The sequence below is a fragment of the Antedon mediterranea genome, chromosome 8 (genome assembly GCF_964355755.1).
Source record: "Antedon mediterranea chromosome 8, ecAntMedi1.1, whole genome shotgun sequence".
Lineage (NCBI taxonomy): Eukaryota > Metazoa > Echinodermata > Crinoidea > Comatulida > Antedonidae > Antedon > Antedon mediterranea.
The window spans coordinates 3,664,413-3,687,191 of NC_092677.1; the positions used below are offsets into that span (position 1 = coordinate 3,664,413).

The 22,779-nt window shown below is 35.2% G+C and overlaps 5 protein-coding genes and 1 long non-coding RNA gene across 6 annotated transcripts in view; 3 read left to right on the forward strand and 3 right to left on the reverse strand.

Moving 5' to 3' along the window:
* LOC140056278 (tRNA-dihydrouridine(20) synthase [NAD(P)+]-like) overlaps positions 1-4,098 on the reverse strand; it is a 261,899-nt gene extending 257,801 nt beyond the window's left edge. The window contains exon 1 of the mRNA XM_072101597.1: positions 3,813-4,098. The gene's annotated coding sequence lies outside the window, so the exon portion shown is untranslated. The remainder of the gene's footprint in view (positions 1-3,812) is intronic.
* Positions 4,099-4,980: 882 nt separating this feature from the next.
* On the forward strand, positions 4,981-6,633 carry LOC140057136 (uncharacterized). Its single transcript, XM_072102686.1, has one exon. It carries the CDS (start codon positions 4,981-4,983, stop codon positions 6,631-6,633), a length of 1,653 nt encoding a protein of 550 aa, XP_071958787.1.
* Positions 6,634-7,273: 640 nt separating this feature from the next.
* On the forward strand, positions 7,274-7,900 carry LOC140057137 (uncharacterized). Its single transcript, XM_072102687.1, has one exon. The coding sequence runs from the start codon at positions 7,274-7,276 to the stop codon at positions 7,898-7,900; it is 627 nt and encodes a 208-aa protein (XP_071958788.1).
* Positions 7,901-9,991: 2,091 nt separating this feature from the next.
* On the reverse strand, positions 9,992-11,608 carry LOC140057249 (uncharacterized). Its single transcript, XM_072102817.1, has 3 exons — positions 11,280-11,608; positions 10,650-10,840; positions 9,992-10,452 (listed from the first exon to the last, which is right to left on the reverse strand). The coding sequence occupies exons 1-3, from the start codon at positions 11,402-11,404 to the stop codon at positions 10,271-10,273; spliced, it is 498 nt and encodes a 165-aa protein (XP_071958918.1). The 5' UTR covers positions 11,405-11,608; the 3' UTR covers positions 9,992-10,270.
* Positions 11,609-16,258: 4,650 nt separating this feature from the next.
* LOC140057372 (uncharacterized) lies at positions 16,259-16,869 on the forward strand. Its single transcript, XR_011846930.1, has 3 exons — positions 16,259-16,296; positions 16,417-16,540; positions 16,826-16,869. It is a non-coding gene; the product is annotated as an uncharacterized lncRNA (long non-coding RNA).
* Positions 16,870-21,922: 5,053 nt separating this feature from the next.
* Positions 21,923-22,693, reverse strand: LOC140057140 (uncharacterized). The gene has a single exon (XM_072102689.1). It carries the CDS (start codon positions 22,691-22,693, stop codon positions 21,923-21,925), a length of 771 nt encoding a protein of 256 aa, XP_071958790.1.
* Positions 22,694-22,779: the final 86 nt, after the last annotated feature.

Here is a 22,779-nt window from a genome sequence, read left to right on the forward strand (position 1 = left end):
ATGCTGTGGGTATCAGTGGCTGGATCTCAATGGAGATACAAAATAAAATAAACACTGAAAAAATGACAATGCTGTGGGTATCAGTGGCTGGATCTCAATGGAGATGCAAAATAAAATAAGCACTGAAAAAATGACAATGCTGTGGGTATCAGTGGCTGGATCTCAATGGAGATACAAAATAAAATAAGCACTGAAAAAATGACAATGCTGTGGGTATCAGTGTCTGGATCTCAATGGAGATACAAAATAAAATAAGCACTGAAAAAATGACAATGCTGTGGGTATCAATGGCTGGATCTCAATGGAGATACAAAATAAAATAAGCACTGAAAAAATGACAATGCTGTGGGTATCAGTGGCTGGATCTCAATGGAGATACAAAATAAAATAAGCACTGAAAAAATGACAATGCTGTGGGTATCAGTGGCTGGATCTCAATGGAGATACAAAATAAAAAAAGCACTGAAAAAATGACAATGCTGTGGGTATCAGTGGCTGGATCTCAATGGAGATACAAAATAAAATAAGCACTGAAAAAATGACAATGCTGTGGGTATCAGTGCCTGGATCTCAATGGAGATACAAAATAAAATAAGCACTGACAAAAATGACAATGCTGTGGGTATCAGTGGCTGGATCTCAATGGAGATACAAAATAAAATAAGCACTGAAAAAATGACAATGCTGTGGGTATCAGTGGCTGGATCTCAATGGAGATACAAAATAAAAAAAGCACTGAAAAAATGACAATGCTGTGGGTATCAGTGTCTGGATCTCAATGGAGATACAAAATAAAATAAGCACTGAAAAAATGACAATGCTGTGGGTATCAGTGGCTGGATCTCAATGGAGATGCAAAATAAAATAAGCACTGAAAAAATGACAATGCTGTGGGTATCAGTGTCTGGATCTCAATGGAGATACAAAATAAAATAAGCACTGAAAAAATGACAATGCTGTGGGTATCAGTGGCTGGATCTCAATGGAGATGCAAAATAAAATAAGCACTGAAAAAATGACAATGCTGTGGGTATCAGTGGCTGGATCTCAATGGAGATACAAAATAAAATAAGCACTGAAAAAATGACAATGCTGTGGGTATCAGTGGCTGGATCTCAATGGAGATACAAAATAAAATAAACACTGAAAAAATGACAATGCTGTGGGTATCAATGGCTGGATCTCAATGGAGATGCAAAAAAAAAGCGAAAAGCTAAATCAAAACGATAAGTAAAACAGCCAGAAAAGTTAGCAGAGCTTTCGGGCAACACATAGCCCTTCATCAGTTCTATATATAAATCTACGTAAGGGCAAAATTCGGTAAATCGCGCGTTACTTCTAGGATGTTTACTCGATGGTATATCAAGTTGGTTCGTACTTTCGGTACTGATTTTAACCACCTGATGTAACCTTGGTTACTAATTAATTTGAGTTAGATAATTAGTTATTGACAATTAAAACGAATTTAGGTTCAATGATTTACGCCATGTATTTTCCTCCAAAAAAACATGAACAATGAAGATTACTTTAAAAAGCCATTTCGAAGTATAAATTAAGTTAATCACTTCTGTTTTCACTAAAAGACAAAATAAACTGTTTTTCAGGTAAATTGGATCCAGTGTTTGGTCAAAGTGTGTAAGTATTATGTATTGTTATGTATTGTGTGAAGGAAATTGAACGAACTGATGGAGTTTCCATGACGATTGAATAATTCACTTTAAACTAAACTTTTAAAATTTGAATTCTTAATTTTTTTAATTTGTCAAACATTAGGGGGTAAGCAGAAGTGAAGGAGCTGTTTTTCGAACTCAGGCGTGTTTTGCGTAGCTTTCAATATAGGCCTATTCCTATAAAAAAAAAAGAGAAATACGAATGGACATTTTCTTTGTCAAATCAAAATTAATGTGCACAGGCCTATATTGAATGAATTCATTTTAATTATTTAGTGTATGTTGCACAACAAAAGTAAAAAAAAAATCTTCAATGCTAATGGAGCTTGTTTTATAGATATACATACATAATTATCATATATAAAATATTCTTTTTTAACTGATGTTAACAAGATGTTCCTTGTTTAGATATTTTATATATACCAATTATACTCTTGTAAAGATATGGTTGTTTGAAAATTAGCTATATTATGCATTTGTCTTAATTTTTATTTAAGATGAGTAAAATGAGTTACTACATGACTCCGTTTCTGTCTTCAAAAGTGTTGCGTTAAAGCAACAATGCAACAACTACAATAAAATAGAGAACATAGGATAATAATTATGTCACATTCTTATAAAAATATGCCAACATAGATTATTAAATACTAGTTATGATGTTCTTCATTTGATTTTCTGCCGTTCATATTTGAGCTTGCGTACAGTAGTAGTGAAGATTATGTTTATTTAGGAGGTAGATTATTTAGTGTCGAATTGATGAAGCATTTTGTTCCAGAGCGTAACCTGGTACGACTTCATCAGCATATCAAGCAACTCTTATGGTTACAGAGCTTTCGCCACAGCAGTGCTGCTCCATATCTGTAAAACCCTGCCGATCTTAGTTCGCCAATGTACTTAACTTAGATTCGTTAACATTTTTATTAAAAACTCATCTTTTTGCCCAGGCTTATATCATGGAGGTATTTATACCTCCATGCTTATATATAAAGTCAAAATGCTTCGTATTTAAATTTGCAATTTGTACAGGACGAAATTAGAAACATGTTCATTGATACGAGAAACAAAAATAATGTGTATATCATCAAAAAGAACACAAACATGGGACAAAGGGGAATATCTTATGAAGGGCCAAGAATATGGAACAATATTAGTAACGAAATTAGAATGAGTAATAATTTGTATAATTTCAAAAGGAAAATTAAAAGTTTATATATTATTGAATACAGGAACAATGTAAATAGGTGTTTATGTTATGAACATTTTTTAATTTGTAATCGCATATTATGAACTGAATTATCAATTGTTGTTTTTATAATAATTAATATCAATAGTTTAAAATGTTAAAGTTTAAGTTGTTTCACTATTGAGAGGGGCGCCCAAATTAAAGCTTGCTTGCTGTGGCGTCCCTTTTCCACTTACCAACTTCTTTTCTTGCATTATATTATTTATGTTCATTTTCAGTTGTATATTTACAGTATTATGCTACTCTGTATTTTGCTTTATTATTTGTGGAAATAAATAAATATTATTATTATTATTATCTATATATAAATTTACGTAAGGGCAAAATTCGGTAAATCGCGCGTTATTTCTAGAATGTTTACTCGATGGTATATAAAGTTGGTTCGTACTTTCGGTACTGATTTTAACCACCTGATGTAACCCTGTTTAGTAATTAAATTGAGTTAGATAATTAGTTATTGACGATTAAAACGAATTTAGGTTCAACGATTTGCCCCAAATAGGGGTGTTTTTCGATCGTGGTATACACTGTCTAATGGATGTCCGTCTTGAAAAATACCCGTAGACGATAATACGAGGATGCTTCGCATTTTCCTATCTCCTCCTACGATAATTGTTTTTAATGGCTGAAAACCGGTCGAACAGCTCGAGTACAGCATCATAATGTTGAAGACAGGCCGATTTTCTTTAAAAATCCCTCCTTGCACTAAACCTTGACGTGGTGGATTGGCTTGCGTGTTTTGTTGATCCGGAGAGCTATGCTGGCGGGAGGCGATTTTTTTTTTCGTACATAAGTTGGGGACCCCCTCATGAAACGTCACAAAATAAACATGAATAATTCATCAGTTAAATTTTCTTGTTCCGTGTGCACCCAAGCGTATAGCAACAAGAAGTGATTACACAAGTGCGGTACGATTCTAGGCCTATCTCCGCTGTTGTTGCGGCGTGCGATTTCATAGAAGATAGCGGCGTTTTGTGTGGATTGTCGAAATAATCAGCCTTTAGTTTATGGTGTTTTTAATATAATTTATTACTAAAGAATTACGTGTTAAAATTATAGTTTCTATTAATACTATTAGGCCTAATTATTAGTCTCTAAACCCATGTCTATTCTAGTAGTAGCTGTGGGTGTGTGTGACGTGTGTGTGTTAGGTATGACCAAAGATAGTTATCTTTGGTATGACACAATCCGAGTAATAAGTCAGCAAAATTAAACAATAAATTACACAAAAATACATTTTTTTATTCTCGTGGGTCAAATCTTCCCATCTCATGTGTTCATATACGCGCATTTTTAAAGTTCCTTTGAGTAGCCTACATCATGCATATTGTTTGATAATAAAATAGCAGAATTAAAAAAATACAGTACACAAATTATACACATTCTTTATTCTTGTGGGTCTAAGATTTCATTGGGCTATGTCCAATGAATTACTACTTAGTTTAATGTCTTGCCTAGCTGTCGATTAGCCTCGACTCGACACATTTTGTGTGAAGAAGAGTGCGCGAAGGCAATCACGTGGATTGACTTAGAATCCTAGGCCTACTGTAGAAACGTATCGTATCGCAGTTGTGTAATCACTTCTTGTTGCTATACGCTTGGGTGCACACGGAACAACAAATTTAACTGATGAATTATTCATGTTTATTTTGTGACGTTTCATGAGGGGGTCCCCAACTTATGTACGAAAAAAAAAATCGCTGGCGGGAGCCTCGGCTCCTGGTAGGGTTACCCAAGCCAGACAGGTCAAAGGGGAGAAACCAGACGAAGATAGTGCAACCAAACCCATGGCGCGACTGTTCCAGCATCTGGCGGCAAAGTGGTAGTTGTGACCTCTGTGTCTGGAAGTAGCTTTCGACAAGTTATAACTATTTTTTAACTGGCTGTAGAATTGGCGAGCGCAGTCAGTATATTCAGCCACCGAAAGATTTAAATGACTACACAATTTCCCCGACGTTCATCCCGCATCGCTCGTCGCGCGGTTACCAAGGAGCACGTTCTACCGCTGTCCTGGATTCTCCAGCGGAGTCCGAAAAGTCAGCTAGAGATCCAAAAACAAAAACAAAAATGAACTTGCTGAAATGCAAAAACTTCATCATTATCTCAACCTTTAATGTTCGTACTTTGAACACCATCAATCAGATACCTGAACTTATCGCAAACTCGATAAATTGGAAAATTGACGTTGTGTGTATTCAAGAACATCGCAAATTTCACGAAGCCAATGAATTAGAATACAAAGATGCTGGCAAAGGTTGGACCCTCATCACAAGCTCTGCTACGAAAAATGACATAAACGCTACCATAGGAGGCGTCGGCTTACTCCTAAGCCCCAGAGCAATTAAATCCCTTAACAAAATCGAGAAAATCAACTCCAGAATTATTATTGCAAACTTCAACGGTAACCCAGAAACCACAATTATCTCTTGCTACAGTCCTACAAACGTAGCAGATGAAGATTTGGTCACTCAATTCTACATCGAACTATCCTCGTTAGTTAGAGATGTTCCAAAACATAATCTTTTATTGATTGGAGGAGATTTCAACGCTCAAATTGGTATGGAAAATAACAAAACGTTTTCCTTTCATGATCAGACAAACCGAAACGGTGAACTTTTTCGGGAGTTTGCTGTTGAAAACCGGCTGCTGGTTCTGAATACCAAGTTTCAAAAGAGAATGGGTAAACTTTGGACCTTCCAATATGCAAACGGTAGAAAAGCTCAACTTGACTACCTTCTTATAAACCACAAATGGAAAAACAGCTGCTTAAACTGCGAAGCATATAACAGTTTTGCCAGTGTGATATCAGATCATCGCATCGTTTCCAGCCGTATAAGACTGAGTCTTCGAGCAAACAACAAAAAACTTGATAATCCTCCGCCATATTATTGGAAGTCCTTAATACACGATGGTAATAACCTCGTGCGGTTCACCATTGAACTTAGAAATCGATTTGATGCTCTCCACGATGAAAGTGTGATCGACAATCCAGATACCACCTATGAAAACTTTGTGAAAGCACACTGGGAAGCCGCTTCCAACTGTATTCTCTTGAAACCTAAAAAACGCAAAAGAGTACCCTGGGAAACGCAGGCTATTCAAGACCAACGAGAGAGGATCAAACGATCAGCAACTCGTAAAAATGGTAACCCTACACCCCAAAACATCTCAAAATTCAACAGAGAGAAGTATAAGTTGACGAGACTCTATCAAATCGAACTGGAAACCTATCTGCAAACTAAGATTGACTCGATTAAGCAATATTCGGTGAATAAGCAATCATCGATGGTCTGGGATACGATTAATGAAATCTCAGGTAGAAAGCGCATCAGTCAAGCAAAGCTGAAAGCCACCAGTCAAAATGATCGTCTAAATCAATGGAAAAACCACTTCAAGAACCTTCTTGGCAACATTCCCAATATAACCAATGTGGAAACCATTGAGCTATTTCCAGCACAGACTGAATCTAACATCAAAATCGGTCCTTTTAACGACGAAGAGTTAAACAAAGCACTCACAAAAATGAAAAATGGAAAATCCCCAGGACTTGATGGGATTCCTCCAGAAGTGTGGAAAACGAAACATTTTAACAACGTACTCTTGAAGTGGTGCAATGAGGTCTATGAACAAAGACCTATTCACTACTGGACAAGAGGCTGCATACTACCATTTCCAAAAAAAAAGGAGATCTTGGAAAGGCCGAAAACTACAGAGGAATAACTCTCACCTCCATTGCTGCCAAGATCTACAATCTTATGCTCTTGAATAGAATACAACCATGGATCGAGACAATACTTCGTAAAAACCAAAATGGTTTTAGACAGGGACGCTCAGCAAGCAGCCAGATTCTCACAATTAGGAGAATACTTGAGGGAGTGCGTGACAAAAATCTTCCTGCAGTCCTCCTCTTTGTAGATTTTGCAAAAGCCTTCGATTCTGTCTATCGTGAAAAGATGCGTGAAATTCTTCTCGTCTACAAAATTCCACTTGAGATTGTCAATGCCATAATGATGCTGTACAAAAACTCAAGTGCCCTGGTTCGTTCTCCAGATGGTGATACTGATCCGTTTCGGGTAAAAGCAGGCGTGCTTCAAGGAGATACTCTCGCTCCCTACATCTTCATCATATGTCTTGATTATGTTCTCCGCTCGGCTATTGATCCACTCAACAAACACGGCTTAACATTGAAGCCAAGAATCAGTAAGAGGTTCCCTGCGAAATTGGTAACTGACGCTGATTATGCTGACGATATAGCCCTGTTGTCGAACACGATTGCTGGAGCAAAAACCCTCCTACACGCCCTTGAAAATGCTGCATCCTCAATCGGCCTCCACATAAATGCCAAAAAAAACCAGAAAGTATGAACGTAAACTGTCAAGGTCAAATTCAAACTAGCTCCGGATACGCTCTCAATCAAGTCGACCAGTTCACCTATCTTGGCAGCAACATTGCCTCAACAGCAAAAGACGTTGATATACGTATCAGCAAAGCCTGGTCAGCTCTCAAACGCCTGACTGTCATATGGAAGTCCAACATCTCAAACAACATGAAGAAAAATTTCTTTAAGACCACAGTCGAGTCTGTCCTTCTCTACGGGTCATCGACATGGACCCTAACTAAGAAACTTGAAAACACTCTAAACGGAACATATACTAGGATGCTACGAGCCGTTCTTAACGTTTCGTGGCAAGAGCACCTCTCCAACGCTCAGCTATATGGGAATCTTCGCAAGATCACCGATGTTATCAAAGAAAGAAGAGTCCGATTTGTTGGACACTCTTTCCGCAACAAAAGTGAACTGATAAGCGAACTTATGCTCTGGATGCCATCACATGGGACAAGAAGACCAGGCAGGCCCCCAAAATCATTCATTGACCAACTAGTTGCGGACTCCGGCCATACAATTGAAGAGCTACCAGGAGCAATGATGAACAGAGACGGCTGGAAAGAAGTAGTCAAAAGGATCCGAGCAAGCTCTACGCAGTAGTAGTAGTAATATACGTTTATACAAATGTATTGATTTCCGATGAATGGAACATTCCAATATAACTCTTTGCTTTAACACAAGTACCACCAGCTTTAGGTAAGTTTATTGGCCCTTTGGGAATTAACCTAAAACCTATCTCGATATAGTATTGCAATACTATTTATTCGTTTCTGTAAACCACAATAACTATTATAGTCCTGCAGTACGTACATTAAAAAAAAGCATTTCTTTTTACGCTGAAATTACTGTGTATTCGAGAACCATCTGTGGGCACAGCCTAGATGGTACGCGAGCGAAGCGAGCGTACCATCTAGTTATTCTAATTAACAGAACGGAAATTAATATTATTTGCTTACCTCAGAATTTCTGAATCTAATTAATTAATGTTTAAATTTAGTGTATCCTTGAGTTTTCTTCCAGAGGATGAAAGTACCATGGACTCTAACGATCTGCAATCTGAACGATGAACGAACTTTTCCCCTTTCCACGATGCGTTACTATTGTCAATTGTTATGATGCCGAAAGTGAACTCCTGACATATTATTTCATTCATAAAACATATCCAATTCAATTTGTACAATGTTATTACATTTTCATTTGTAATGGTAATTTATAATTTATTAGAATTCAATATGTTTTGCAGATGATGTTCATGGGGGTGGGGGGGGGGGGGTTGTGCTCAACTGCGCGTGCAAACTTAAAAATCGCATAGTTTAACACCAAAATTCTTCCCATTGTAGATGTTATTTGAAGACGTATAATAGGCCTAGTATTTCGTATACTTGGTGATACTTCTCTAATTCTACAGCAGAATTACATTGTACTTATATTGTACCTTGTTTTGTGCAATTTCGCTACGACATTTCTAAAAATAGAACATTACTAATTGATATTGCCGGGAGCCAAATCAACTGTCAAATACGGTAAGATGTAATATTTTTGCCATCTTACTATAATTCACCAAAAACGTGTTATTGTCTGTCTGTCGTCCGGGTTTATTCAGAGACTTAAGGGGTCGCATGGTCTTCAAACTTATTTTATTATTTAATTATTAGTGTGGGAGTTTTGAAGAAAGAACGAGTTTGCGTTCGTTAGGTCCTCAAATCTTGAATGTTTTTAATTGCTTCGATCGAGCTGAAACTTGTGGAAAACAATAATTATATGGATATATTTATTATGTATGCAAGAAAACAATACTGAGGAGGAGGGCGCCAACCAAGGTCATGCAATGTCAAAGGTCAGGGTAAAATTTAAAAATGGGTCTAATTCATCTGTTATTACAGTATGTATGCAAGGTGCAACAACGCGATGGTGAAAGTTTTATCATAGTAATTTTCATGCAATAATTCCACTACAAATAATAGATGAATTGTGCAAAGTAACGATCTATATATAAATTGCGGTCCATCTATCCCTGAATTAAGTGCGCATGCGTAAACTAAATAGGTGCGCCATGGATGAGATTTAGACTCTTCCCTGAAAATAAACTTGGTGGGCGGAATGCAGCTCAGTAAGAAAGAACGAGTTTGCCTTCGTTATGTCGTCAATGTCAAATCTCAACATTTTCAAATTAGGCCAACTTCGATCGAGTAGAAACTTGGGTAAAGTATAATCCGTATAAGGCCTACCGTATTTATTCGAATAAACGCCCTGCTTTGAATAAACGCCTCCCAAGAATAAACTCCCTCTAACATAATTTTGAATAAACGCCACGCCCCATTGTTACTGTATTTTATCATTTCTCGATATTAATTGTGTTATGCCTTAATTAAATAAATATTTTTTCCAAATCTGATGGGTTATTTAATTCTCCATTACACCCAAAAAATAAACGCATTTGTTTATTCGAATAAATATGGTATATAGGGCGAGTATGAATCTGATTTTAAACTACATTTGAAACCCCGAGTATACTTGCTCCTAGTAAGTGTAAATTCAGATGCCATTCTGTGATACTATAACAATTTCTTTGGTTTAGTTTACACGCTGATTATAGAAGCGTTACTGTTTTAAATGCGTGATTATTTTATTCTTTTCCTTTTTGATATTGTAAGGGTGTTCATCCCAAGGGTCGATGTTGACAGGTCACAGGCAACATTTCAGCAGTATACGAACTGCTAAAACTGTGGTATCGCTTGAATATTTCACTTTACACATTTTTTTCATTTGTGCAGGATAATATTTATTCAAACATAATCGTGTGACAATTGTCTATATTATTAATAATATTTATCAACATATCATCCTGTACAAATGTTGTTTGTTTTAAATTATCACCACCCACCCACCACCATCGCCGTCGCCGCCGCTGCCGCCCGTCCACCTCCTCCTTCTCCTCCTCCTCTTTATTACTGTTAATTAAGCGGTCTTCTAGTTAAAGTGTTGTTCTTTTTCAACTAGAACTACAATGAGCATAGTATTAGCTTTCAAACCGTGTTTAATATTCTCCCATGCGTTATAAACTAAATCAGCAAATCGGGGAGACTCTGTCCAGACGAACATGATCGATTTGTCCGACTTCTTTATCGCTTTCTTCGTTGCATTTTTTAACTCTGCAGAATATAAAAAGAGAATCTTATTTTGTTAACATTTCAACACAACTTCTTTGATGAAATCACAAAAAATATGTAGGCCTATAGCAATATTTTACAGTGAAATTACAAAATATAGTTTTGGTACCGCAGTAAATATGCCTCTACGGTAAATGTGTCTATTTTGCTTCTATCACTTTCAAACGCAATGTGCATACCTTTAAGGTTCACTTCCAGGCTTTTTTTTACATCATCTATGTTCTTTCTTTCTAGCCATGTAACCGACATACACACCGAAACAACCGCCGACTTATCTGTAAGTTTGAAGTGAGCTTTGGAAGGGGAATACTTGATTTTAGTTTGAGTTTCCAGTTTTGCATCGGGTAAGAGCAAGAGTAACACCTCAAAGCTATACAATAAAAAAGAGTTAAATTAACAGAGGTATGTGTTCACACGCACTAGAATTAAGCGTTCATTAACTGAGTTAAGCTCATCCGAAAACTCTAAAGTTATTATTATACAACTTGGACAAGTGAGAAATAGTAATATGTTCCCATCTGATTTTCAACAGGGGTATATCGGATTAACTTGTTTACGGTTTTGTGTTAAAAAATCCTAAGGGACGCTTAAATAGTTAGTCTCACTCGCTTTGACAAGATAATGTGTATTTTTTTTAAGTAAAATTCAACAATACTGTTAAACTTAGTTAATTTCCTTGGCAGCTAAAAATAAATAAATGTCAACGATCAACACACATTTCTTATAGAAAATCAATTATAAAAAGAACGAAAATGACAATTTGTTGCTAACGTTTAAAAAAAGCATAACAAAGCAAGAGTTTGTCTTACCTGAAAGCGGCTTTTAATTGAATAGAAGTTCCCGTGGAATTTCTGGTCTTTAAAAACTTCTTTCCAGAGGACGACAATTGATCCTTAGTAAGAAATGAGCTAGTGACTAGTAAATTGACCTTCATATTCTCTTTAGAATGCTCATTTGCTGGTGTGATCTTATACTCACCTAACTTAACAGTAAAGTGTGGCCCACTATAGATTTTTCGGGGCTTGTACTCTTCGGGCGGCCTTTTGCGGCGGCGCCGCTTTTTTGTATTAGACTTACTTTTAGACTTGCGTTTTTGAGTTTCTTTCGAAAATATGAAATTATTACATCTTTTGGTATCCATCTGGTAATACTGAATCCAGTCGCGGTGTCACCATTATATAGACAGTGTTGAACAATCGGAGCCAATCAACTTTAAATACGTTATGACGTCGTGATCGTAAGGTGACGATTGAAACCAGACAAAATATAAACCCAGAACAATATCGATATAATATCAACAACAATAATACTATAATAGCATAATATAATGGAATAATTTTCCCGTTTTAGCAATGTTAATATTTACATGCGGTAGTAATCTAATACTAATTAGATACAGTAATAATCGTGTCGTGAGGCAGACTGACTTTTTCACTTGACTGAATGCAGTGTACAAAAGTACTTAGCATTGATAAATAGCCGAGGCTGTGTGAAAGGGGCTTTAAATTAAAAAAAAAAAGATGTAATGCAAAAGAGGACTATAAAGTTGACCACTTCATTTCAAATGTACCATATTTAAATATCATCACTCTTTTGTACCATGTTATATATAGTCATTAATTTAGAATAAACATTGATTTTGTTTACACTAAATTAGTAGCGTTACCAAATGTAACACTATTCGTATTCGTGTGACTTATTGGCCCGGTCATAATCATTGTGAAACTGGTTAATACTGTGCTGCTTAGAATAATTAATCTTGATATACATAGGCCTAAACTCAGTTTAAAAAAAAATTGTTTATTCATAGTGAAACAAAACAATCCCGCAAACATCGGAATCTTCTGATCAAACTTTATAACTGACTGACGGGAGGCATTAGCTGATGATGGATGATGATAATATTAATTGATTAGATATTCAGAGCCATCAATTAGGCTAAATAAAGATTGGCTCTGCTGGATGATATTTGAATCAGAGCGCCCTCATGGGCAGGTCTATTTATCATCACCCATGCATGATGATGATGTATGCTCGGATGATATAATTATATCAATATTCAAATAATATATAAGGCCAAAGCCGGCCATATATATAAAAAGCCGCAGTTACGGCATTGCGTTCACGGATTTTAGAAAGTCACGTGGGGTGCACACCGGCCATCTTTGGGTCCAACTATGCTTATGTAGGAGTATCGAGTCGAGTCATTTGCTTTTAAAATGTATAATAGTACAGGAAAACTATGAAATGTCGTTGAAAAAATTGCAACAGAATTTATTTCACCACAATGCATTTCTATAAGGTCCCTATATGAACATACTAAAAGTCTAGAAAAATCCAGGTAGGGGAAATAGGTTTTTTTAAACAAAATGGCCGCCAATGGCGAAAATGCCTAAAAAGGGACAAAAAAAACATAAATGATAGATCTAATTACCACTTTATAACAGTTTTTACAAAGGTTTATATATTTCTTTACAGTTTCAAAAATCTGAACTACAATATACACATTATTTTAAGTGCTGTTAATTAGAAAATGGCCGAAAAACAAATGTTTAAGTATCTTATAGATATATCCCTATTGTTATAATATATAAACGCAGTCCTTCCTATGCTTAATGCATAGGATTACGGTGTCTAATAATAAATCAGTTAATTTACATTTGTACTGTTATAACAATATATTACAACATTGGTGGTGCCAGTGGGGAGGGGTATAGGGATAGGAGATCATGGGAAGGGTGAGGGAGTCTGTCCCCCCCCCCATCCCCTCTCCCCAATTGGCTATTTTCGGGAGTATATGTAGACAATATGATGATATTTCCTAATATGAAACAATACCCCATTGAGTGCTGTTTCAAGGATTTTCATTTTTAAAAGTGATTAAAATTACCCTTTACCGGTATAATATTGTCGGAACTTCTGGGTGCCCTCCAATTGATGGCCCAGCCAATTGATGCTAGCTGCGCTCTCCTCCCCCCCCCCCCCTCCCCCTCATCGGGAAAATCCTTGCCCCATCACTGGACTACAATCTATTACCGTATTTATTCGGATAAATGCTACATTTAGAAAAATCGAATAAACGCCCCCCCCCCCCCATAGGACATCATTTGGAATAATCTACGCCACTGCACCCGTCCCCCGCCCCCATTGGACATCATTTTGAATAATCTACGCCACTGCACCCGTCCCCGCCCCCATTGGACATCATTTTGAATTTATTTCCTCGAATGTACGCCCCGCCACATGCATACAGTATTATATACACAATATTGTATTTTAACACATCTCTATTCACTGAATGACATGATGGTGTTGTATTTGTTCATATCTAAAGGGTGTATTTATTTGATTATACATGTTACCGTACCACATTACACCCACAAAAATAAACGCCTCTCCGAATAAACTCCTCACGACGATTACACGCCCCCACTACCCTCCTTAAAAATCAACCGCCAAGGGCATTTATTCAAATAAATGCGGTAATTTCACTTTCATCTTGTCAGTATCTCATCTTCCATCTATTGGTAGGGAATTGAGCATGTGCTGATGCCGTGGCATTCTTAAAAAATAGTGGAGCAGCAGTCAAAACCATATTCTGCAACTGCAATTCATTTTACTACAACCTTATTTACAGGTACATCTAATCAACTTTAATAGTTTCTCTGGTGCTGGTAGTAAATTTGTCATCAATACTTTCCATCCCTAGTCTGTGGGTTGAAGAGTATTTTCTATCCAATGCTATAATACCTGGTAATAAAGACTCACGAAATGAAATTTTGCAGCAAGGGAATAATAGATTTGCTTTTTGCAACTTTCTCAAAGAAAAGTAGGCTGTCTAAAGTCCCCATTGACTTCCCTCCATATATACGGTAGCTACCAATGTCAAATTCCTGATGCAATGTTTTCTTTTTTTTTTGGAAACCGTTTGGTTTACAGAATTTGACATACAACTCCAACTGTGATGTGATGATTTTTAAGACCAACACCTTTTCCTAAACCAAATTTACTTACGGCCCATAATTATAGCCATTAAACACAAGAGTTTACTTTGCCTTCACATAAAGTAACAAACATACATGGTACATAATAAATGTCTTGAAATGTTACTGTTTCGGTCCAAGAGGTTTGATGTAGCAGTGCTCCCCCATTGATAACATACATTGGGCAGTGAGATGAAGGTTTCTGAGTAGTCTAGCAGTGTGTATGGAGTCAATGGAGTAAAAGAGGGCTGCAGGAAAAGTACAAGGTTCTTTTTCAACAAATGATGCATTGTGTATGACTGTCTCACATAGCCATCAATGATGAAATAGTATATGTGAGGGAATGTGCACTGCTTCTCTATTGATGAATATGGTTGATTTTGACCCATGTGTAATAATTATTATGTTCTTTCCTCTTAAATTAATATTCTGTCACGGTTGCTTCATTCATTGATTTAACCGTATGTTCTCGATGAGGGAGCACTGTGAATGCATGTAAAGTCTTTCCTTGGTGTGAAGCTCTGTAAAAATCAATTTGCTTTTTATACATGGAATTCAGGGATGTGATACTACATCCCATCTATTTGGTATAGGAAAAGGTGTTAGTCTTAAAAAGTCATAACACCTGGGCAGTAGTATGCTTACAAACTCTGTAAAACCAAACGTCTCCAAAAAAAAAGAAAGAAACCATCGCATCAGAGGAATTGGCATTGGTAGCTATATACTGTATGGAGGAATACGTTCAGGGAGAAAGTAGCAAAAAGCAAAACAGCACTTGAAATAAAGTCTATTCCCCCAACAACAAATGCTGCATGTCTATTACCATGGTACAGCAGTGGATAGAAAATACTCTTCAACCCACAGACTAGGGGATGGAAAGTTACAAATGGCGTGATGTGTCCATTGACGATAAATTTACCACGAGTACCACCGTTTGTAAAAAATACCACAGCATCAGCACATGCTTAATTCCTACCTATAGACAGAGGATGATAACTGGACAATGAAAATGAATGGATTAATAGATTCTAAGATTGTATAATTCTATTGTTGTGACAGTACAAATGTAAATGAACTGTTTTATTAGACACCGTAGTCCTGCATTATGATGCATAGGCCTACGTTGTCTATTACTATAACCGTGGTGATATCTTGATACTTAAAATGTGTGTTTTTGCTGCTAAATAGCACTTGAATTAATATGTATATTGCAGTTTAAATGTTTGACAGTAAAGAAATATAAAAAGCATTATAAAAACTGCTATCAAGTGGTAATTAGATATACAATGTTTTTTGTTCATTTTTAGACATTTTTTGCCATTGACGGCCATTTTGTTTAAAAAAACCTATTTCCCCTACCTGGACTTTTAGTATGTTCATATAGGGACCTTATAGAAATGCATTGTGGTGAAAAAAATTCTGTTGCAATTTTTTCAACCTTTTACTGATTCTGAGCATATCTTTCCTGTACTATAACTTTCACAAGGCTTTAAATATCGAATGTAATATCAAAACAATCAATTTGTTTAAAGGTTTTTGTTAAGATAATAAAAAAATTATAAAGTTACTGCGAACATGATTTTAAACAAATATGGTAGTGATGGCAACATGGCATCAACATGTCCATATATGGCCACATCACTTTTTTGTCACATAAAATTTGATAGTGTAGTCAGAGCTTTAGATTCTGTAGTACTAGCTAGTAGTAGAGAGGGCTTGGCCCTAGACTAGGCCTAGTTCTAGTCCACTGTCCTCCAGCTAGCTAGGTCCAGGCTAGGCGCATGTTATTTTATTGTTATGGAAGCTCAGCTGCTGAGGGTTCCGCGCGTGGTGTGAAAGCTTGGTCTGTCTAGTTTTTAAAAGTAGGCGCTATGTATGTAATGTAATTAATAATAATACTGTCTGAACTATATTAATAACTTTATTTATACCTATTAATAATATTAATATTAATTATTTTTAGGACAGGAATCATGGATGAACAGAATGAAAAAGAACCTGCTGTGCTAAGCCCCCTGGGAGGCCAAATGATTAAAGTATGTCTCTATTCTTTCTGTTTATCGGTGGATCCAAGATGTTTGAAAAAGGTGCAGGGGCTTTCATCATAGAAAACAATAATAAACAAATCTTTGGATACTAAGTTATTGCTTAATGAAGTTTTTAATAGTCTGATGACAACTGTCATACACTTCATACAATGTTGTACCCCAATATTGCCCATGCAAATATAAAAATAAAATATTTTATTAAAAAAAAAAATTAAAAAAAACATTCAATAAGATTTTTAACATTACCGTATATTCATGTACATATAATTATCTTATAAGATAAGTTTCTGTATCTTTGTATAACAGTAATTTGTTATTTTTCAGAGATAGTGCTGAGACAGAGGCAGTGTCTGTATTAACAAGTTTAGGGCGTAAAAGAAATTCAAATGTCAGTCTTTCACAGGATTCTCCCGATGAAACAGAAGATACGCAGCCAAAGACAAAAAGGTGATTCATTATTGGGGTTAATACTGTACTGTACTCCGAAAATTTAGTTTTCATAGAATTTAGTATCTCTGGAGGGGAGAGAGAGAGCTGGTTTTTATTAGAAACCGCGGGGAAAAAAGTGTTTAATTCTTAAGATCTGTCTAAACTTTCAAACTAGTTCGACAAAAAAAAAGTGTGATGTGCCCAAATATGGTAGTGATATGCCCAAATATGGTAGTGATATGACATCATGTTCACATGGTCACATCACATTTCTTCTGTCACAAAGTTTGATAGTATAGACAGAGCTTTAGACGTTTTGATTTCGAAGTACACAATCACACCGAGTAAGCTGGAAATCATTTTTATCTTTATTAAGGTATTTGTTTTTATTTTAGAGATTTAATGTAAGCCTATTTCAAAATGACACAGAAATGCCTTATTTTCACAAAGGCAACTGCCGAAGAATGACCGCTCTCAACGTTGTGAATATATTGATAGAAAAACAACGCTTCACGTGTATTTTGCATCTACAACTACAACAAGATATGATGAACGTTAAATATATATATTTTATAAGACCAGTTAAGATCAGATAAAATGGTTTAAATAGAAATTGTAGCTTTGTTTTCTTTTATTTATTATTAGTTTATGTATATTTTTTTTCTTTTTCGTATTCGTATTTAATGTTATATCTTGGGGTGGGTCTAACGTCAAAAGTCTTTCTGACTTATATGACCCTTCCCACATGATTACTTCATTGTATTTATTATCCTGTATTTTATTATATTGTGGAAATAAATTGAAATTGAAATAAAACCTATCATGTGCTAAAATTGAAAGTGACGTTCCAATGGGATGTTTTAATAATTGTGCATAAATGAACGAAGGTTTCAATCCAACTACATTTTTTTTCTCTATTTGTGATATGTTATTCTGATACTGTAGTTCTTTAGAGATATTTATCACAAAAATAAATTCTGTTCTAATTTTGTGTAGGTATAAGCCTACCCATTGACCGGACTATACGCCCAGTAGTAGTGGTACTACCATTTACTGGCAAATTGCCGTCTTTAGTGTCAGAGGACGGCATTTTTTTTTCTATTGCTAAGACCGCCAACCTAATATTTTTTTTAATGGTACGGTAATATACTTATGAGATATATAAATATATATCATAATAGCCGGGTATAAAGGAAGATATCTGAACGAACAATAAATTGCAATGAGATCTGCCTGTCATTGTTGTCTCTGTTGCTGTCAATGTAGTATATTTTTTTGTTAAAGGATCCGCAGCTGCTGTATATTAGTCAAAACGCATTTCGTAATTAGTTTTGTCAATAGTCTTATGGCATCCTAGTCTATCAAACTGGCCTTTGTATTTCATTTATTTAATTTTGATTTCTCTACCAAATTTCTTTAAAGATGTAGGCCTTATTGTCCTTCAAAAACATGAAAAATGAAGATAAATTTAAAAAAAAACCTTTTAAGCAATTTCGAAGTATTAATAAAGTTAATCACTTCTGTTTTCACTTATAAAAATACAAAATAAACGGTTAAATTCAATCAAAAACACATTGACTTCCAGTCAATTGGACAATTTTTCGATTTCATTTACTGTTTTTGTTCGAGCGATGTGTAAACTGAACACGAGCGATGTAAACATAACACGAGCGATGTCTACATAACACGAGCGAGGTCAACTTGACATAGTTATGTCCGTCCTGGCGTGCCATACTATACACAGTGATTAATCGTCGCGGTGGTTTAATCAGTCGTAATCTTTCAACTGTAAATTTATTCAGTTTCTATAGAAACACTCGTTCGTATCTTTAACACTTGAAAGAATCGTTATTTTTAACAAACACATTCATTCAAAAGAAGGAAATTGAGCTGATGAACCATGACGATTGAATCAAGGAGGTTTTGAATAATTCACTTTAAACCAAACTTTAAAAAAAAAAAATTTTGGTTTTTCATTTTTTTTTTGTTTTTATTTTTTATGTCGTATCCGTAAACTGTCTATTGTGCGTACGTGTTACCGAAAAATCTAATCTTCATTTAAATGTATGTCTTATTTCTTTACACTTTTACAACGCATATATTCGCTTTGATTTGCACACCTAAATAAGAATGTATATTTTGTTGAGTAAAATTCAACAATATGGTAAAACCAAATAAAGCCAAGCAACTATTAATGCGTTTTGGCATAATTGCCCGTTATAGCACTTAACATTCAACATGCATCAATTTGAAAAGAAAAGGAAAATTAATTATATATGATATTAGGTAGGTGCTATAATAAACAAGCGATTACATATATATCCTTTTCTAGGATTAGGCCTATGATTAGCAATTTCCTAACAGAGCATTGGTAGTATATTTTTTTTGTAAGGATCCGCAGCTGTAGGCCTATATTTGTCAAAACGCATTTCGTACGATTTAGTTTCTTTGTCAGTAGTCTTATGGCATCCTCTAGTCTATCAAACTGGCCTTTGTATTTTCTTAAATTTTGAATTTCTCTACCAGTTTTAGATGTATTTTCCGCCAAAAACATGAAAAATTAAGATTAACATTAATATAAAAAAAAAGACTTTGTTGTTGAACACTAACTTTATTTGTTTGTTCTGTAACGGTTACTCTAAGACAACCGTATTCGATTTGAATTCTTCTGGAATCTTCTCGTCGTAAGCCTGAACTGAGGCCTATCAGCGCAACATCACAAATTAATGAAGTAATGTCAGGGGTTTACTTTCGGCATAGAAGATTAAATTTGGTGTTCAATATAAATGGACATTTTTATTGAGCATAAAATAGATAATCTAAAATAATAGCAAAATAAAATATATTGTTATTAATTTCCTATTTAGCACTTTTCAAAAATATGTTATGTTTGTACATACCGTACACTTTTTAGGTACGTATATAAGATTTGAATATTATGCATTTTTGATCGGACGGGTAGCACCCAACCGCCCCGCCATGCACGTGACTATGTTTGAATGAAACGATTTTAAAACGTGTATACATTTAAAAAGACGAATGTCATGCCAGTTACCTAAAATTGCCCGGTTGGAAAACATTGTAAATGCTTATTAATATCTTCGAATCGATCCTCACAACAATTCACTAACCGTATAGAAGACTATTGGATTACTAATTTTTAATTTTAAACATGATTTTAGCTGCTGCTCAAAATTATATAGGCCTATCCTCCTTTTAAGTAGTAGCTTCACATAGCAGTGGTCCTTTGTATCATTCATTTGTTAAGCTAAACATATTTATATTAAACAAATTAACCACATCAATTTTGGTTCCATCAAAGAACCATTCAACCGGGCAAATTATGCCACAGGCACGGGCGCGCACAGGCATTGAACTGATTTTTGTTTGTTTTTTTAAATCGTCACCTTGCGTCATAACGTATTTGAAAGTTGATTGGCTACCGATTGTTCGACACTGTCTATATAATGGTGACACAGCGACGGGATTCAGTGTATGTACGCATATTCACAAAATCTAGTACCTTTAATTTTATATAAAGAAAAACAAGGAAAAAGAAATACAAAAGAGCGATGCCGCCGCGAGAGGCCGCCCGAGGAGGGGCGCAAGCCCCTAAACGGCTATATTGGGCCAAATTTTACTGTTAAGTTATGTGATTATTTTGCTAGACTTACAAAAACTAAATTTTTTATAACTATATCAGGTCCTAATTTGTGGAATCATATCCCACCAAATATCAAAACGTCAATATCATTATTTACTTTCCGAAAAAAGTTAAAGAATCATTATATATCTAAATATTATACTGCTTAGTTAATATGCTTATTATCATTATTTATACTCATATACTATTTGTGTCTTACACAAAATATTAGTTGTTGTTTATTATTGCAATCTTTAATCTATACTATATATAATGTATATATAGTATATACTATATATATACTGGAATTATAATTTATGTATACATATTTTTTTTTCATTTACCAATATCGGTAGTTATTTCATTTATAATTAATATGAAACTATTGAAATATAATTTAAATAATTTTTATAAAGAAGATGTTAGTTATGTTATTATACTGTAATTTTTTATCCTAAATTATATAATTATATATTCTAGGTTATTTTTATTTTTTTAGTAATGTGTTTTGTTATGGGTCCCTACGAGACAAGTTTTTAACTTCTAGAAGGGATCCATGATAATAATGACTACCAATTACTGCTTTATCTATGTTCACTTTAATATCTTTTTTCTATTTTGTATATATTCATTCATTATTATCTAAATAAATATTATCTGAATCTAAATAAATATTATCTGAAGATCACACGAGCAATTGAGCATGCTGGTGAGAATGTGAACGTCAATTTCATATTCACTTATTTAAAACCATTTCAAGATATGAAATTGTCGTCCTCTGGGAAGAAGTTATCGGCCAAGAATAACGGGGCACCTTCTTCTCTAGAGTCAGAAGCCTTGAGGTAAGACAACATTATTACTTCTGCTTTTAATATGTTTTTTTTTTGCTATGGAAACCTTCAAACAATAGCCCGTTTTCCATTCTCAATCATTTATACGGATCAGGTGCCGTTTTCAGCCACCTCGACTTATATGGACTATACCATTATAAAAAGATGGGAGAATAGGGGTGTCCCATTTATTAATTGAGTGTGTTAATGTGTTAAAATACTGCTGCTTTTGTTCTTTTGTTTAGTGCATTATGTTTCAGCAACAAAGCGAAAACAACTACGCCCTGCATGCTGTAGAATTAATTTCAGTTTTCAAGTTAATACAGTATATATTATTATTATTATTATTATTATTATTATTATTACTTGTATAGCGCACATTTATACAACATTTAATATTATAATCAGCGGCGCTTCACATCAATTAGTATCGTAACATTCTTTGAAATATAGTGCTTTTAAATGTTTTTTAAACTGATTATAGTCGTCTAAGTGCTTAATGTGACTTGGTAATCTGTTCTAAATTTTGGGTCCTGCTACGGCGAATGAACGGTCAGCAAATGTCTTTCGTTTAGTTCGTGGGATTGTCAGGTTATAATTGCTGGCGCTTGAACGAGTACGGCGAGAAACATTCCGGACAGTAAGAATATCTCTCAGGTAACTTGGAGCGGAACCTTTAAGCGAAAGCCATACAAGACACGCTATTTTGAATTGATATCTATGAGACATCGGAAGCCAGTGCAAGGATCGCATGGCGTTAGTTGCACTGTCATACCGACCTTTCCTGACAATTATTTTCGCAGCTTGGTGCAGTAACCTCTTCATTGGAGCAAGGGTATTAGCAGGTAGACCATAATACAATGCATTGGCGTAATCAATATGTGACAGCACGAGCGATTGAACTAGTTGTTGGCAAAGGTCCTTGGAGAGAAATTTGCGGATTTGACGAATATAGTATAAATTAACAGCTATCGTTCTGCATTTATCACGTATGTGGTTCTTGAAAGATAGCTGGTCGTCGATATTAACACCAAGGTATTTTACAGATGAACCACGTGGTATTCTGTCCTGACATACGATGATATGATCTTTCTCGCATTTCAGGAGTTGAGCTCTGCTTCCCAATAGTATGAACTCTGTTTTTTCACTGTTCATTTTTAGTCTGTTGGACTTCATCCAGTCGTTGATGGATATGAGGCACTCTTGTAATTTGGTGATTGTATTTTCCATACTAGAACTAGAATTTGGATTAAATGAATCATACACTGAGTGATCATCGGCATATCCCATCACAGAAATATCAAACTTACTGATATGATCTTGTAAAGTGCTGGCATAATTATATGGTGTATAGAACTGGACCGCATATACTACCC

What these genes read in the sequence shown, in the direction of transcription:
- LOC140057136 (XM_072102686.1), top strand. Translation starts at nt 4,981, where the DNA reads ATGAACTTGCTGAAATGCAAAAACTTCATCATTATCTCAACCTTTAAT.
- LOC140057137 (XM_072102687.1), top strand. Translation starts at nt 7,274, where the DNA reads ATGAACGTAAACTGTCAAGGTCAAATTCAAACTAGCTCCGGATACGCT.
- LOC140057249 (XM_072102817.1), bottom strand. Translation starts at nt 11,404, where the DNA reads ATGAAGGTCAATTTACTAGTCACTAGCTCATTTCTTACTAAGGATCAA. An exon ending in CAATTAAAAGCCGCTTTCAG is followed by an intron (nt 10,841 to 11,279) that starts GTAAGACAAACT and finishes TTTATTGTATAG; the next exon opens with CTTTGAGGTGTTACTCTTGC. An exon ending in CCTGGAAGTGAACCTTAAAG is followed by an intron (nt 10,453 to 10,649) that starts GTATGCACATTG and finishes TATATTCTGCAG; the next exon opens with AGTTAAAAAATGCAACGAAG.
- LOC140057140 (XM_072102689.1), bottom strand. Translation starts at nt 22,693, where the DNA reads ATGGGATATGCCGATGATCACTCAGTGTATGATTCATTTAATCCAAAT.